At 36.1% G+C, this 16,611-nt stretch overlaps 1 protein-coding gene and 1 pseudogene across 3 annotated transcripts; both read left to right on the top strand.

Annotated features, from left to right (window-relative positions):
- Positions 1-2,831: 2,831 nt before the first annotated feature.
- LOC143627969 (glucomannan 4-beta-mannosyltransferase 1-like) lies at positions 2,832-5,787 on the top strand (annotated as a pseudogene). The gene is made up of 7 exons (XR_013152674.1): positions 2,832-3,146; positions 3,454-3,552; positions 3,633-4,108; positions 4,726-4,862; positions 4,940-5,053; positions 5,139-5,542; positions 5,617-5,787. The product of XR_013152674.1 is annotated as a glucomannan 4-beta-mannosyltransferase 1-like (transcript).
- Positions 5,788-11,024: 5,237 nt separating this feature from the next.
- Positions 11,025-15,143, top strand: LOC143627968 (cationic amino acid transporter 4, vacuolar-like). Of its 2 annotated transcripts, XM_077097670.1 has the most exons (14): positions 11,025-11,304; positions 11,416-11,617; positions 11,722-11,806; positions 12,269-12,403; positions 12,483-12,601; positions 12,693-12,789; positions 12,862-13,034; positions 13,112-13,178; positions 13,781-13,939; positions 14,021-14,213; positions 14,333-14,441; positions 14,518-14,630; positions 14,737-14,812; positions 14,917-15,143. In XM_077097670.1, the coding sequence occupies exons 1-14, from the start codon at positions 11,157-11,159 to the stop codon at positions 15,065-15,067; spliced, it is 1,827 nt and encodes a 608-aa protein (XP_076953785.1). In that variant the 5' UTR covers positions 11,025-11,156; the 3' UTR covers positions 15,068-15,143. The 2 variants fall into 2 exon arrangements, 1 of the variants encoding a protein (XP_076953785.1); XR_013152673.1 differs by lacking the exons at positions 14,737-14,812; positions 14,917-15,143 and having other exon boundaries at positions 14,021-14,224.
- Positions 15,144-16,611: the final 1,468 nt, after the last annotated feature.

Here is a 16,611-nt window from a genome sequence, read left to right as displayed (position 1 = left end):
TTCAAACAAAAACCTGAACCACTCTTCTACCATCAATACAAGAGTGAATAAATAGAACTTTCTTATTAAAAAATTATTCCAACCTATAGTGGCTCTACTGATGAGCCCGAGAAGCAAACAGCCCCGAAAAAGCATGATAGGAACCTGCAGTATCAGCATCTGGTTTTAATGAAAGTAGCAGCCCAACACCAAACATTGAAAGACTATATTTCAAAGTAATTACAAATAATGTATGTTTCACAGCAATAACTGAAACCTGAGTGATTGCCCCAAAGCTTCCAAGAGTGATATTGGGAATAAAAAAGCATACCCTCACCAAAATCTCGAAATGGTTCCTCCTTGATTTGTTACCCAAAAAGGAAGAGCTGAAAAGTTTATCCTTTATGAGCTTTACATAAACAGGCTCAACTGTATATGGTCCAAGATGTTCCATAAGCTTAAAAGAGACAATTTGAAAGTTATTATATGTTGACCCAATTAGAGAAAAGGTTGGCTGCTGCATGCATAATGGAAAAGTAGTGCATTAGAACATTTTTTTGTATTTAAAGTTTTGGAAATAGTACAGAACAGATTTTTCCAGCAAATAAGCAAAATCTAAAGAGTTATGTTTGTAACTTTGTATTCAACATTCGAGTGAGAAGTGACACTGTATACTTCCAGACGATGACACCTATAACAACTTTGGTTGGTCACTCATGCGTGTTACTTCCCTCAGACAATCGTTAAACTTTTATGTTTAAAAGTTATAAACATTATATAGAATTTCTTACAATACTAAAGCCTTAATAAATTACACCTCGTGATATTTAAATTAAATAAAACGTTAATGAACAACCAAATGTTAATAATTTCAACTATTCGAGTAACTATTCGTCTATTAAGCTAAATGTACAATAATATTTATCCAGTAAATCAAAGAATCATAAAGCCTTGTTTCTAGAAATCAAATAAGTAACAAGATTGGTTTGAAGTTGTGATAGGGTTTTACCATGTAATTCTTGTTGAAATTTAAGTAAAATTAAGATTTTGAAGCAACAAATTTACAATGAAGGATTGCCCGACTTGCAAATCCACAAATAGGTTAAAAGGTTGAAGAAATGGGAGAAAGTAACTTACATGACAGTGGAAGGGAGATTTTTTTAAGTCCACGATGTGCGAATCGAACAGAAGACCAGATAACCATGTTCATGTGGCAGTGGATGATATATTTGATCGGAAAAGCTGGGCTTTAAGATGAGAGCCAACAGATTTTATAAAAACTCATATAAGATTTTATAAACAGCTAACGGTTTTTATACATGAACTTAAAACATGTTTATATAAATAAACAAAGAAAATCCAGAAGGAATGTTCCTAAAGTAGTAGATTTAAACAAAATTAAGTCAAACATGAGGAAGATACCTACACTTTGAAAAAAAAAAGGTTCTTTTACTATTGCAAGTTAAGATGCCTTGCAAATCTTCTATTTAAAAATATTTGCTTCCAACACTTTGACTAACACTCGCATAATGAAAAATTCAAAAACACTAGAACATATTCATGAGTGATCAATTCCTATATACTTTGTAATAGAAATCTCAAGAGAAGAAGCGAGAGAAGAAAAGATCAAGTGAGCCAAATTTCAAACCATTCTTCCTTCCACTTGAAAAACATTTGTAATAGGTGATCACTTCCTAATAGTGAGAAGTCAGTTTGCTTCCAGAAGATTAACAGAAAAAGTTGTGGACCCAAGGTTGGTCTTAGTTGTCTTTTGTAGGTCTAACTTTTTGGTGAGCAAGAAGAGAAGTTATTTACCTGGCATTTGGACCAGTTTATTCATGATAGTTGCTTGCATGTTTAAAATACTTATGACGCCTTAATGAACAAAATTTTGCTTCAGTTATGAGCAAACCTTACAATTTCAACAAACTTTCCAATATTTTCTTGTCTGTCTTGTTGGATGCCGTCTCTCGAGTCATGTAACTGACAGTATTCATTACATTGTCTGTCATCCTCATTTCCTTCTTATTCTACTACTAGTATGTACTTTATGTTTTTTTTCTTACTTATAAGGGTTTGTTGAGTCGGGTCTCACTCCGTCTTCTGGATAGAGGTAACGTTTACCCCGTCTGATTCTCCCCAGACCCTACCAACGGATGGAACTTTACTAGGTATGTTAGTTTTTTCGGAGAAAGACACATGTAACATTTCTTATCACCTACTTACACTCATCACCTACGTACGTGTTAAGACGTTAATGATCACATTACTCAACAAGACAGCTGGCAAACAAGATGAAAAATCAAACCTTAGATGGCGTTATACAATGTGAACGCAAAATAATCATGTGTTACGCATTAATATCAACCAAAAATAGATGTATTCAACTCACCTCTTACGTGAGCGTTGAAATAGAGCAACAAACTTCTCAATTACGATAAAATTACAGCAAATCATTTCAAGCTTTTGTAATTATATTTCACTCTCCAATTCACCATCTTATCCCTCTACCCTTTCATGATTTTCCACTTCAGTAATATTACCATTTAACACACCATTAAACTAATTAAAATCTATGTGACTAGCAAGCACAAAGAAAATATACTGTATTAGCAAAAATATGGAATTGAAAAATCAATTGATAAAGAGATTACCTTAATCAGAAATAAGTGAGACGGCATTGTCGGTGGGTTTGCCAGAGGCCCATTTTAGCATTCCACTCAATGCATCACTGTCATCCACCGCCTAGAGCCACGTCAGAATCTTCGGCTAAAGCTTACCCTTTTCCTATATAAGCCATAGCTTCAATGTATCTGAGTATCCTCCTCCAAACTCTTCCTTTAAACTTCACCATGAGAAACTGGTTTCTGGCTGAGCCTGAGGTTAAACCAATTGATGACTTTGCAGGGAGTTTCACTGATATATGGCGGCGCGTGAGGGTTTCGATGGTCATTCCACCATTGACAATTGCTCTTTACATTTGTGTTGTGATGTCCTTAATGATGTTCATGGAAAGAGTGTACATGACTGTTGTGGTTATTTTGGTCAAAATTATGGGTAAGAAAAGATACACTCGGTATAAGTTGGAAGCCCTGAAAGAAGATTTAGAGCAGAACAGACGTTACCCCATGGTTCTGGTTCAAATACCGATGTACAATGAAAAAGAGGTACACCTATTTAATTTAATATCTGGATTATGTATGCTCGGTGCATATACTTCATAAAATAATTAGAGAAATCAAAAGGCAGGAAATTATGTCATCATTTTATTGTTAAAAGCTTTAAGGATGATTTTGACAGTGACAAACAACATAAGAAAGATGGCTTAGCAATGAATATCTAAAATTCCCATAAAAAGCACTACAAAATATACTATTATTTACAGTTAATATTTTAATGTTTGTGAAAAATATCTTAACTATAAGATTTAGCTTACTTCCATCCAGTACACCATCTAACTTGCATTCTTATCAGGTGTACAAACTCTCCATCGGATCCGTGTGTTCACTTACATGGCCATCCGATCGTCTGATTGTTCAGGTTCTTGATGACTCCACCAATCAATTTCTAAGGGTACCCTCCCCCTCTCTACACTTAATAACAATCAAAGATAAAATTATCTATTTGCTAAGTGAATTAGTAATTATATGCAGAAACTGGTGGAATCAGAATGCCAAAAGTGGATAGAGAGAGGAGTGAATGTCAAATATGAAACCAGAAACAACAGAAATGGATACAAAGCTGGTGCTCTTCGTGAAGGTTTAAATAAAGATTATGTGACCGATTGCGAATTTGTAGTCATATTCGATGCAGATTTCCAACCAGATAAAGATTTTCTTTGGAGAAGTGTACCTTATCTTCTTGAAAATCCAGAACTGGCTTTGGTACAGGCGAGATGGAAATTCGGTAAAGCTTACTAACTCCTCTCATATTCCCTATTTTACCCTACCAATCGAGATATACACTCACTTATCACGGTTATTTTAGATTATACTATACTAACACATGTTTTGTTTAGTGAATGCTAATGAATGCATCATGACTAGGCTCCAAGAGATGTCACTTGCCTATCATTTTGCTGTTGAGCAAGAAGTGGGCTCTTCAACTTGTCAGTTTTTCGGCTTCAATGGTAAGACAGAATTCAAAAGTCTGCTTACACATAGGGGCGTAAACGAGCCATGTGCCTCGTGAGATATTTGAGATCGGCTTGCTAAAAGCTCGAATCGATCCAGGCTTAAACGAGCTTGAGCCTAAAAACAAGACTGTTTAATAAAAGAGCCCGCAAAAGACAAGCTTGTTTAATAAACAAGCCCAAGCTTCTGGCTCGCAAGCCTAAACGATATATATAAAATATAATTTAATATATCAAATATATATTAATTTAATATATTAAATATATGTTTATATAATGATTATAATGATATATAAAATTATGATAAAAATAACAAAATAATATATTTTGTTTTATATATATATATATAGAGAGAGAGAGAGAGAGTTAAGAAACGTATATAAAATTAATTAATAAATAATAAACGAGCCAAGCTCGAACTTGAAAACTACTCACAAGCCAAACTCAAGCACTAGAAATAGAGCTCGAAACAAGCCAATCTCGAGTTCTCATAAGTTAAACGAACAGAGCTCGAGCTTAAAGGAGCTCGGCTCAGATTGTTTACGCCTAACCCCTTACTCCCATAGATTCTGAGAAATTTTTGTAAGACGTTAATGAAATTTTTGTGACATTAGGGACTGCGGGTGTATGGCGTATAAAAGCAATTGAAGATGCAGGTGGCTGGAAAGATAGAACCACTGTAGAGGACATGGATCTTGCAGTTCGGGCCAGCCTCAAGGGGTGGAAATTTCTCTTTGTTGGAGACTTAGAGGTGAGTTCACTGGGTTGTGGTGTCGAATCACTCGAATATTAAAATTATTTTCATCAGATTAATACTCTAATCTATAGGTGAAAAACGAACTCCCGAGTACCTTCAAAGCCTACCGATATCAGCAGCATCGTTGGTCATGTGGGCCCGCTAATCTGTTCAAAAAGATGTTCAAAGAAATCATCTTGTGTGAGGTATAACCGTATAACTAATGAATGAACCTTTTCTTTTTCCTAATAACATTTAAAAAAGATTAAACGTGTCTACTCTATTATGCAGAGAGTGTCCTTATATAAGAAGTTTCATGTCCTGTACGCATTCTTCTTTGTGAGGAAGATAATAGCACACTGGGTCACCTTTTTCTTTTACTGTGTGGTGATCCCAATAACCATCATGGTCCCAGAAGTCAAACTTCCAAAACCGATAGCCATATATATTCCCGCCACAATCACCATCCTGAACTCGGCATGCACCATAAGGTCATTGCATCTTATCGTCCCCTGGATCCTGTTTGAAAACGTGATGTCGTTTCATCGGTCCAAAGCAGCAATTATAGGACTCCTGGGCGCCAACCGAGTGAACGAATGGGTGGTGACTGAAAAGCTTGGAAATTCAAGTAAACCACAAAGCAGCATCAGCAGACCAGCACCTACTAGAACAGCTCGGTCACGTCTTGGAGAAAGGTAATTAAGTCACTATGAACAAGCCTTGATAACGTTATAATAATAAGTGTTTAACAATTTGAAATGACAAACAGGCTTCACTTTGCGGAGGTGATAATGGGATTGTGCCTGGCGTATATAGCTTGGTATGAGATGATGTTCGGGAAGGATAATATGTATATATATCTGTTACTGCAATCGTGTGCTTTCTTTGTTGTAGGGGTTGGGTATGTCGGTATATCCATACCGCCCCCAACTAATTAGAGTGTTTTACTGAATAGAGTTGTAGGCTATGTATGTATGTATGTATGTATGTATGTATGTATGTATGTTACAAACATAAAAGTGTATAATTATAATTGAGAGTGTAAAAAATTGGGGAAAACGATGTACATAAAGCAGAAGCCATAAAGAGAGAGATGTATTAAGAAGATAATTGCATAATAAGTAGGATGGATGAATTAATTAGAGTAGTAAGTAAGGTATGGATAGAATGAAAATGTGAATTAAAAAGCAACATCAGTGAGCATATCAATGGTGGTGATTGAAAGGGATAGCCAGCCTTACCGATTGATTGTTGCACGAATATGTGATTTTGTGGTATTCAAATGCTCCGAATGATTCATTATATAATACTGAGTGTATCTGTTCTTACCCGCAATCATTCACCAACGATGAGTTTCTACTGATTGAGTTTGAGAAAAATGTATAAATAGGAGGAAGATGATGCTTCTAGCGGTCATCGAGAAACGACAGGGGCTTGTGACTTTAGCCTTTTAGGTGTGAAACAAGTGATTCGGTTTGGTTTGATTCGGTTCGATACGGGTCTGGAGTCTTATTTTTATTTTCTAAATTTACTTATAAATTACACGTTTGTTAAATTCTTCAATCACCGAAAAACAAAGACATATTTTCTACACTTCTTGATACCACCCGACTACAAGCTGTTTGATAAATCAGCTCGTTAGCTATAGTTTCATAACAACAAACCAAGAATCTACTCGATTTATGTCTTCAGTTATATTCACTTATCTGCTTAAGTATAATAGAATAAGATTACTAAATAACCACTTCAACAAGCTTAGTTCAGCATATTAGTTAGACCATCCCACCCTTAGGCGTTCTGTGATACGTAACGCCCGAGTCAACAATGAGTTACAGATCCAATATGTCTTAGTGTTTCGGATATACCCTTTAGCTTTTTTAGGTGTGAAACAAGTGATTCGGTTTGGGATTGATATGGTGAGGGGCTTTGAAGCCAGTGTCATGCCAGGTGGGGGCTTTCAAATGCCCATCCCAAATATCCCAAAAATGTCTCTCTGTGATGAGGTGCCCTTCGAAGCTTCTTAATTTTTCTTTTATTTTTCTTTTTCATAAATTTAATAAAACCAATAAACTTAATAATAACATACAAACTAAATTAAACTAAATATTCAAAATCAAACTTAATTAAACTAAAAAACATAAAAAAAATACAACTAATTTTCGGCGTCCGAATCCTCGTTTGCGTGTTTTTCCATTATCCTTTCTTTCTTTTTCTCCAAAAACGTTCGCGTGATATCATCTAGATGCGAGAGATCCTTTGCGAGGAGCTTGAAGTCCTTCTCTTGTTGTCGCTCCGATTTAGCCTTCTTTCTTTCTTCATGCATGGCTTTGTATTCCGCATGCATCGCTTTTCTTTCTTCGTGTATTATCTTGAGTTCCTCCTTCGAGTGTTTTTTTTCCTCGCGAAACTCTTTAAGTGCAAGCTCCAAGTTGTCAAACAGCGCGCTCACGTCGGAACTCATCGAGGATGTCGTTCTAGACGAAGACCCCCACCTCTAGCCGCCGCCTTGGCCCTTTCTCTTCCTACCGGACGTGGCAACTCATCCGGTTCATCAAAAAGAAAATCGGGATCAATCTTGTTTAAGTTAAATTGAGAACGAGCATCCGACACAGCTTGAGACGGCGATTGATCGGCCGAAGCAGACGTTGTTTTTGACCGTTTGGACGGTCGCGGTGAAGATGTCGGGATCAGATGCCACTTTGGCGAGCTCGTGCATTTCTTCCAAATTTCAAACATCCCCACGCCGAAGTGGTGACCATGAAGGCCCTTGTATTGTTTCAACATAGCCTTCAGAAGGTCGGCGTCGTTCGTGGCGCTTGGTTTGTTGTTCGTAAGGCGAGTGTGAATTGTGGAGAAGTGGTTCATTTTTAATACCATTGCCTTCCATTTGTTGGAGACGGAATCATCCCCACGGTAGCGCCCTCGACGCATCATCTCAACAAACTTATCACGTATTTCTGCCCAAAATATCGCGGTGTGTTTACCGTCACCTAAGACTGAGTCTTCGGATGAGTCGATCCACGCTTGCGCCAACGCCGCTTCCTCATCGTCTTCCCACTTTTTCCTGTCGTAAATTTCGGTTGGTGTTTGATCGGCAACAACCTTCTTTTTATGGCTTCGCTTGCGACGAACTTGGGGTTCGTCGCCTTGGGTTTCGGGAATTTGGGTTTCGACAACTTGGGTTTCGGGTGTTTGGGTTTGGGGTGACGGATGCATAAACGGCATTGACATTCGATAAAACATATCGTTGGTAAACGATTGTACGTTTGGAGGCATTGCGGGTACATGCTGGTTGGCAAAGTAAGGGTTGGTAGGGTCATTGTTTGCGAGTAAACTAGCCCACCACCTTTGAGACGGATCCCACGGGTTTGGGTTGGTGTTCGGGTTTTGGTTAGGGTTTGAGCTCGAGCTTGTGTTCTAGTTTGGGTTCGGGTTTGAGCTCGAGTCGGTGAAATTTGAGAAATGATTCATGGTAGAGAGTTTAATGATTTTTGTAGTGAAATTTGATAGTAATTTGGTATTTGTTTGAGTATAAAATGATAAAATGAGTTAGTATTTATAAATAAAATAATTAGTTTTTTTTTTTTAAAAAAAACTAGCCGTTTTATGAACGTTGGAGGGGGGGACCCACCAAAATTTTCAAAAGCGCCAGCCGTTTGAACCGCCAAATCATCGGCGCCCAAGGTTGATCCGCGCCCCACAATGGTGTTCCCCGCCCACGGCGCCCCAAAACCCAACCCAACCCCGCCCCAAGGTTTATTAACTTTTATAAGTTAAAAAAGTGTTTGGATAAAGTATATTTTTTTTTCACTTTTTAAAGAAGAAAAAATGAGTTTTTGACAGGTTAGAAATGAGTGACTTATCAAAACAACTTATAAAAGTTAAAAGGATGTGCAAACAAAGCAATCCCAAACATGGCCGAACAAGAAATGGACCAAACGATACAAGAGGGGGGGGGGGTTAACGGACGAAAATACCCCTCACATCACATGTGTGTGTGTGTGGGGGGGGGGGGTGGAGGAATTGAGGTGTGGGCGAATAAATTACTTGACTAGGCTAGGCTAGGAAGATGATTGAATTTGGGGCTAGTCAAGCTGTGGCTAACGAAAAGAGGAAGACGATTCAAGCGGTGTTCACTATTACTTTTTGGACTCCATGGAAATGCATAAACGATGTGTGATCTTCAACAATAAGCGTCTTCGAAAAGTTACAATCTTAAGAGGGGAAAAAGGAGATGCTTCTTTATGCTTATAATTCTAAACTTTCTTTTCCCTGTTGTATAGCATTAGGAGAAATCTGCAACTCATGTGTTTGAATCTATATATTATCGTATTTCCATTTTTGTTTCGTCTACATTGTATGAAATACAGTAAAAATAAATTTTAATAAATTTTAAGCCCTGGTTTATCTCTTCACCCAGATATCCTTCGAATTAGTTTAAGTAAGTATGGTTAAAATATCTTTTAAAAAGTTAATTGAGAATTTAAGTAAGAAAATATTAGTCACGTAATGTGGTATTTTGAAACAAGTAAACTAATCTTGTGCATCAAAATATCACTAGACGGGTACCCGCGCGATGCAGCGGGAAACATATACCTTTGTAATCATGTAACAAGTTTATGGGTGTTCGTTGTTCGATTTGAAACCGAAAATGTTCAAACGGGTCATTGATTTGATTTTATCGTTGATTTTTTTTATTTAACTTTTGGCTGATCGTTTTTAATTTCCAAAGGTTCTTTTCGGTTTTCGACGACAAAAACCGGTTACTGACGGTTTGACCCACGGTTTAATGTAAAAACCATCAAAACCAAATCGCAAACGCTCATACGTAAAATGTTGTTTTTTTTAAATGAAAAAAACTATAACAATATGATACTCAAATTAAAGAGAAAAACATGCTTGTTTTTATGGTGTAATTTCTTTAAAAAAATGTTAGCGTATGAAAAGGTTATTAACGTTTAAAAATAATGAGGGAAGTTGAGTTAAAAATGAAAATGAAAATCACATATGAGTGAAAGATCAAGGATCATAGTTGTAACTATTTTTAAAATTTACAAAAGTTAAGCAAAGTGAAGAGGTTAATAACCGTATTTGATTCTTTTAGTGGAGGGGTTAATCTTTTAGTGAATGGGTTAATCTTGTAACTATTATTTAATAACCGTATTTGATTCTTTTAGTGGACAAGTTTGCCCTTATCCTAGATGCATTAAAGGTTGTATCATGTGTTGATTAATTTGTAAATCCCTTAAAATCAATGTGTCTTAATTTGCCCTCCTTTCATACATTATATATAATTAGACGAGTGCCCGCGCGATGCAGCGGGTCTTTGAGCGCGGAATCTATTAATCACGTAACAATTATGAGTGTTCATGGTTCGGTTTCAAACCTTGAAACCGTTTAAACTGGTCATCGGTTTGGTTTCCTGGCTGGGTTGTTTACTTTCAATCATTTTTTTACTTCCTTTATCTTTTCAAGTATCATATTTTGACCTAGTTGGAATCGATGATACGGTTATATTAATAATCATTTTAAGAAAATTTTATTATCAAAGCTTAAACTCTTAAACCAAACCAGAACCAGACCGTCAATAACAGTTTGGTTTCAATTTTTAATGGTTTAGTTTTCGTTTAAAAACAATCAAAACCGGCATTGAACACCCCTACGTAACATATTAATTTTTTCAACTGAAAAAATTATAATAATATTATATACAAATTAAAAGAGAATAAAATAGTCGTTTTTATGGTGTAATATTTTTACAAAAATATTAACGTATGAAAAACTTATTGTCGTTTAAAAATCGTGGTTGAGAAGTTGGTTTAAAGTTGAAACTAAAAACATGATATGATTAAAGATGAGGGGACAAACTTGTAAGTTGAGTGAATTATGTTTAAAATACAAGTTTACCCTTAATTACACGTGTAATTCATACTTTAAGTGTTATAAATTACTTAAAAATGAGTGTCTTAATTTGCCCTTGTTTAGTGTATTATGAGGCTGTTTGGCCGAGCTTATCTTTTTTTGCTTATTGCTTTTTGGAGGACAAAATGTCCAAAATGCCCATAAAAAAAATAAAAAAACGCTTTTGAAGAGATATTTGGGACATTTTGCCCCTCCAGAAAGCGATAAGCTAAAAAAAAAATAATATCAGCCTATGTAGAGTATAGACAGAGAAAAGATAAGATCGGAAGAGATGCCATACAGCACTCACTCACGTATTAAACTAAGCGACTACTGCCTCAGACGCCACAACACTCACTCACTGCATAATTTGGGGGGTTTTAATCCATCCAGCAAATTGAAATTGATATGCAAAAGCTTCGTGGTTGTGCTGGAGAATGCTGGGGTGGATTCATCGGATGTTTAGTAAGACGAAAGCAGGTTGATCCAACCGTCGCTAAAGCCGAGGGCTTTCAATTAGCCAAACGGTTATCTGTTATCGATCTAATCGCCATTGGTAAGCAAGCTGCTTGATATATTACTGATATATCATATTATATTATTATATATATACATATATGTATTATTGATGTGAGTGAGTGTATGATATGATGTTTGATTTGATTAGGAGTTGGAGCAACAATTGGGGCTGGGGTTTATATACTTGTTGGAACAGTTGCTAAAGAGCAAACAGGACCTGCTATCACAATATCTTTTTTTATTGCTGGAGTTGCTGCTGGTCTTTCTGCATTGTGTTATGCAGAGCTCGCGTGTCGGTGTCCGTCGGCTGGTAGCGCGTATCATTATTCGTACTTGTGTGTTGGTGAAGGGTAAACTGTTATGTAGTCTTTTAGTATCTTTGAAAGATTAAGTTGTTATTGGAATAATTTGAGTTCATATAAACAGTATTTTCTAATTCGATATTTAATTTTAGTGTTGCTTGGTTGATTGGTTGGTCGTTGATATTGGAATATTCACTTGGTGGAGCGGCTGTGGCTCGTGGCATATCCCCAAATATGGTGCACTTCATTTGCTTTTTCTTTGTGTTTGTGTGTATATAATTATATACATATGTGTGCGTAATCATGTTCGAAACTCAAAGATATGTAAGAACTGTAAGAGTTGAACATTTTTAATCTGAATTGTATAAGTTGACCATTCACCAAATTTACAGTTTTATATCTACAATGGAGTGTTTGATAAAATTTTTGAAATATTAAAGTTGACAAATCCAATATTTATATGTGTGCATGTAGGTCAATGTGAATATGCTGACTTTATTTTAATAGAGAATGCTTCAAGATTTAATCAAACACTTCAATAAGCATATATAACTGTAAATTTGTGTTTTTTTACTTATGTAATTTTAATTCTTATCTCATTAGTTCTTACTAATATCTGACTTATTAGTTACTACTATACTATTATTTTGTGCGTGTGCATACATGTATTTAATTCTATATTTCTTTCATTATGAACAGGCCTTGTTTTTTGGAGGCCAGGATAACCTGCCTGCATTCTTAGCGCGCCCAACCATTCTTGGAATTGTAGTTGACCCGTCCGCAGCTATTATGGTCTTCATTATAACTGGACTATTGTGCACTGGAATCAAGGAGGTACTTGTTTCTTTGAAAAAATTAATGTATTTTATTATTTAATATTAATTTTTACACTGATCAAATGCTTGTTTTCTAGAGTTCACTTGCACAAGGCATAATTACAACAGTAAATGTTGCAGCCTTGCTTTTCATCATAGTAGCGGGTGGATATGTAGGTTTCAAGACTCAATGGGTTGGATACAATATTTCTGGCGGGTAATATATACATATATTCCTTTTTTTTTTCTTTTTTTTATATCTGTAGTTTGAAATCATATCTGACTAAATCACAAAAACATTCCTTCAGGTATCTTCCTTTTGGAGTTAATGGAGTACTTGCTGGCTCTGCAACCTGCTTTTTCTCTTATGTCGGTTTTGATGCAGTAACTAGCACTGCTGAAGAGGTAACTAGTGTGTGTTTATTGAACATCTTGCTTTAATAATATATTAATGCTAATTTAATTTTCTTATTACAGGTGGTGAATCCTCAAAGAGATTTACCTATTGGTATAGGTGTATCATTGCTTACATGTTGTGTTTTGTACATGCTTGTATCTGCTGTTGTTATTGGCTTGGTTCCAAGTTATGCATTAGACCCGGACACACCGATTGCATCAGCTTTCGCTAGTTATGGGATGAATTGGGCAGTGTAAGCATGCAATTATGTTATTTGTCTTAATTAAAGCTGCATTAAATTTTAGTTATTACAACATTATCTAATTGCAGATATATTATAACACTCGGAGCCGTTACAGCTCTTTGTGCTGCATTAATCGGTGGAATCCTTCCACAGGTATGTTGACTTTTAGTAACTTTGACCATGTTGACTAATTGGTATATTCACCGTGTTGACTTTGCCGTTAACTTAGATTACCCTAATTAATACTTTCTTTAAGGTTGCAAACTTTAGCGTGTTATCCAAATAGAAATAAGACTGGAATTGGTTACATTCTATGCAATTTGTGATTACGTTTGTAAACCAACCGAACGTTCGTGAATTGTTCGGCAAGAAGTTCGTTTATTTAATAAATGAATGGATATCAACAAAATCTTTCGTTCGTTGAACATGAGCAGATGTCTCGTTCGTTCATTTAAGCTTCTTTGTTTACGTTCATCTATGTTCGTTAATTTACATGTGTTTAGCTTGTTCCGTTGCGTTTGTTTATATGTTCAGTTATAATTTTCAGACACACTACAGTTTAGTCAAACTCCATTAACTTTTTAGGCCCTACCTATCGACATTTACATTTATATTTAATTTGTGTTCGCTCGGTTATGTTCAACCATGTTGACCTTGTCCTGACATAGAGCCTGAAAACCCATTAACTTTTTGGTACCTTTGATCGTGTTGACCTTTCGGTAACATTGACCATGTTGACTTCTTGCATATTTCAGCCGCGAATCCTGATGGCAATGGCTAGAGATGGTTTACTACCATCTTTCTTTTCAGACATAAACAAAAGAACACATGTTCCAGTCAAGAGTACAATTGCAACCGGGATTTTTATCGCCTTGCTGGCATTTTCCATGAATGTTGACCAATTAGCAGGCATGGTAAGTTAAAACTTAAAAATTGTTTGTTGACGCTATTTTAAATTAATAATGACAATATTGATATCATAATATCATTTGTAGGTTAGTGTGGGTACATTGATGGCATTTACTGCAGTAGCAGTTTCAATCTTAATACTCAGATATATTCCTCCAGATATCACCATCGTCCAATCACCAAACACAGAATCAACCGATTTTGTCTCATCGGAATCTAATAATGATATTACAGATATTTGCACTGAAGATATTGGAACCCGTTATCATACTCGAAAAGGTGTAGCCAATGTATGCTTCATACTTAAAAACATATTACAAAGTCCTTTTTCCATTTTATTGGCATGTTTTTTTAATATTATTATTTGTATAATAATTTGTTTATATTATATTGCATAGATGAAGAGCATGAAGTAAGGAGACGAAAAATGGCTGCTTGGAGCATAACAATTGTTTGTGCAGGCGTGCTTTTGTTTGCATGTTCTGCTTCAGCTAAAAACATTCCTACGTACGTATGTCATATTCTTGATGTTGATTATGTTATTTTCATGTATTTAATAACTAACTGAATTGAATATTATTAGTGTTTCTAGCTACATACTGTGTGGGCTTGGAGGTGTTGCTATATTGTTGGGTTTGACCGTGTTGACCTGCATAGATGAGGATGATGCTAGGCTTACTTTTGGAGAAACAGGAGGTATATTTTTTAATCTTTTAATGTCAGTATGCATAGAACTGAATAGTCTCCAAATATATTATCCATGATCTAATATTCACGACGTTATAATTTACTTTTCTTTCAGGTTTTCTTTGCCCATTTGTGCCTTTCTTGCCTGTAGCATGTATTCTTGTGAATACCTATCTTCTTATTAATCTTGGGTAAGTAGGTCCTACATGCTTTGTTAAAGGATACGTGATATCTTTAGAACACTAGCAGCATTCTTTTGTATTATACCTAAACTGGAAAGTGTTTAAATATGCAGAGTTGGTACATGGATCAGAGTGTCAGTGTGGCTAGTGATTGGTGTATTGGTTTACTTATTCTATGGAAGAAAACATAGCTTACTAGTAGGTGCTGTGTACATGCCAATTGTGCATGAAAACGAACCCGAGATTCATGAAATTATTTCATAGTATTCTTTGTACAACTTACCGTGTACTTGTTTTTATCATCTTTTGTTTAAAGGTATGCCAGTTTTTTATTGTTGTACTTTGGGTGTGTATTAGCTAGAAATCATCTTCATCGATTGGAGGATGAAAAGCTGCATTGTTTCTTGATAACTTGGAAGCTTTGATCCACATTCCTTGTTAACAATCATTGTAACTTACACATTAGTTTGAAAGGGTACGTGTCCTTTTGGAGCGGATTCGGGCGTTCCAACTCCATGGAACTCAACTTGCAATATGTTTGAAAGGGTCTCAAAACTAAAAGGACGTCTGATTGCATTCCACGCGTTGATTGCAACTGACATGTCGCGTGAAAAAGACCGAGGATGGGCTCATCGTCGTTTGCTAACGAGTATCATAGTCAATCATCTATGCAAGCGTCTCAACGTGCTGAAGCAAGTCGTTTGCTAACGAGTATCATTGTCAATCATCTATGCAAGCGTCTCAACGTGCTGCATTGCTTCGTGATGCACATGTAAATAACACGTCATGTTACATAGATAATGGCGACCGCGACTGCAGAGTATGTGAGTTCTGTGATGCTTTATTTTGGTTCTATGAGCACGTTTTTACTTCCTCTAGCAGGCAACGTTTGAAGTACACGCGATGTTGTAAGGGTGGCCGAGTTGTACTTCCTACGTGCATTTGAGGAGAATTGAGCATCTGTTTTCGTTTCTGCTTAGTTGAGGTTTAATTCGTGGAATGATTTGATTTAGAGGTTTACTTTGTGGAGTGATTAAGAAGGTATTTGATAAAATGCTTATTTTGGGTTTTGTACGGTGTCTGATTTCTTGTCATGATTTTTTTAAAAGTGAAATAACGTTTCCATACCCGACGGGGGCATGGCCACTACCTGATTTAAAAACAACCCCGTACCCGGAACCGGGTATTTGTATTAAAAATATCCGATTTGTGCACCTCATAATCAAGGTTACATACATCAAAGAATATCTAAAACGAAAAATGACCGATTTGCTTGGGAAAGATAACCAATTTGCTTGGGGTTTCTAAAAGTGAAATAACGTTTTAACCGATTTTCATACCCGACGATACCCGATTTAACCCCTCCCCCTCTACCCGGAACCGGTGCAACTCAACATCAAGGAATTAACATACAGCTAACACAATTCTTTCATTACATGCACGAAACTTTAAACGGTTTTTAACGTACAGACAGACACGAACAATCAATACACGCTTTGACATTTATTCTATATCGAACAACAAATCGACTTGCAAAGCTCAGTTTCCTCGGTTTCTCCACGTTCGTCTACATTAACCTAACATTCAAGTTTCAACACACGCATTAAAAATAAAGCGTTAATAGTGAACGGTTAAAAATAAAACGGTTAATAATGAACAATTTCTACCTTGGCGGGTACGCGGGGATCGCCTCGGCGTTTGCAAACGCGGGGAACGACGTGGAGGGGCTGATTACACACACAGAACACGGTGGTGTTAGTATTATTATTATTAGATAGAATTACAAATTTTGTCATTTAAAAAAAGCC

The sequence above is a fragment of the Bidens hawaiensis genome, unplaced genomic scaffold (genome assembly GCF_021521415.1).
Source record: "Bidens hawaiensis isolate Kalapana, Puna unplaced genomic scaffold, B.hawaiensis_p1.1 tig00004748_1, whole genome shotgun sequence".
In the NCBI taxonomy this organism is placed as follows: domain Eukaryota; kingdom Viridiplantae; phylum Streptophyta; class Magnoliopsida; order Asterales; family Asteraceae; genus Bidens; species Bidens hawaiensis.
Note: the sequence above shows the minus strand (reverse complement) of the source record. Positions and strands in the feature narration are given on the sequence as shown.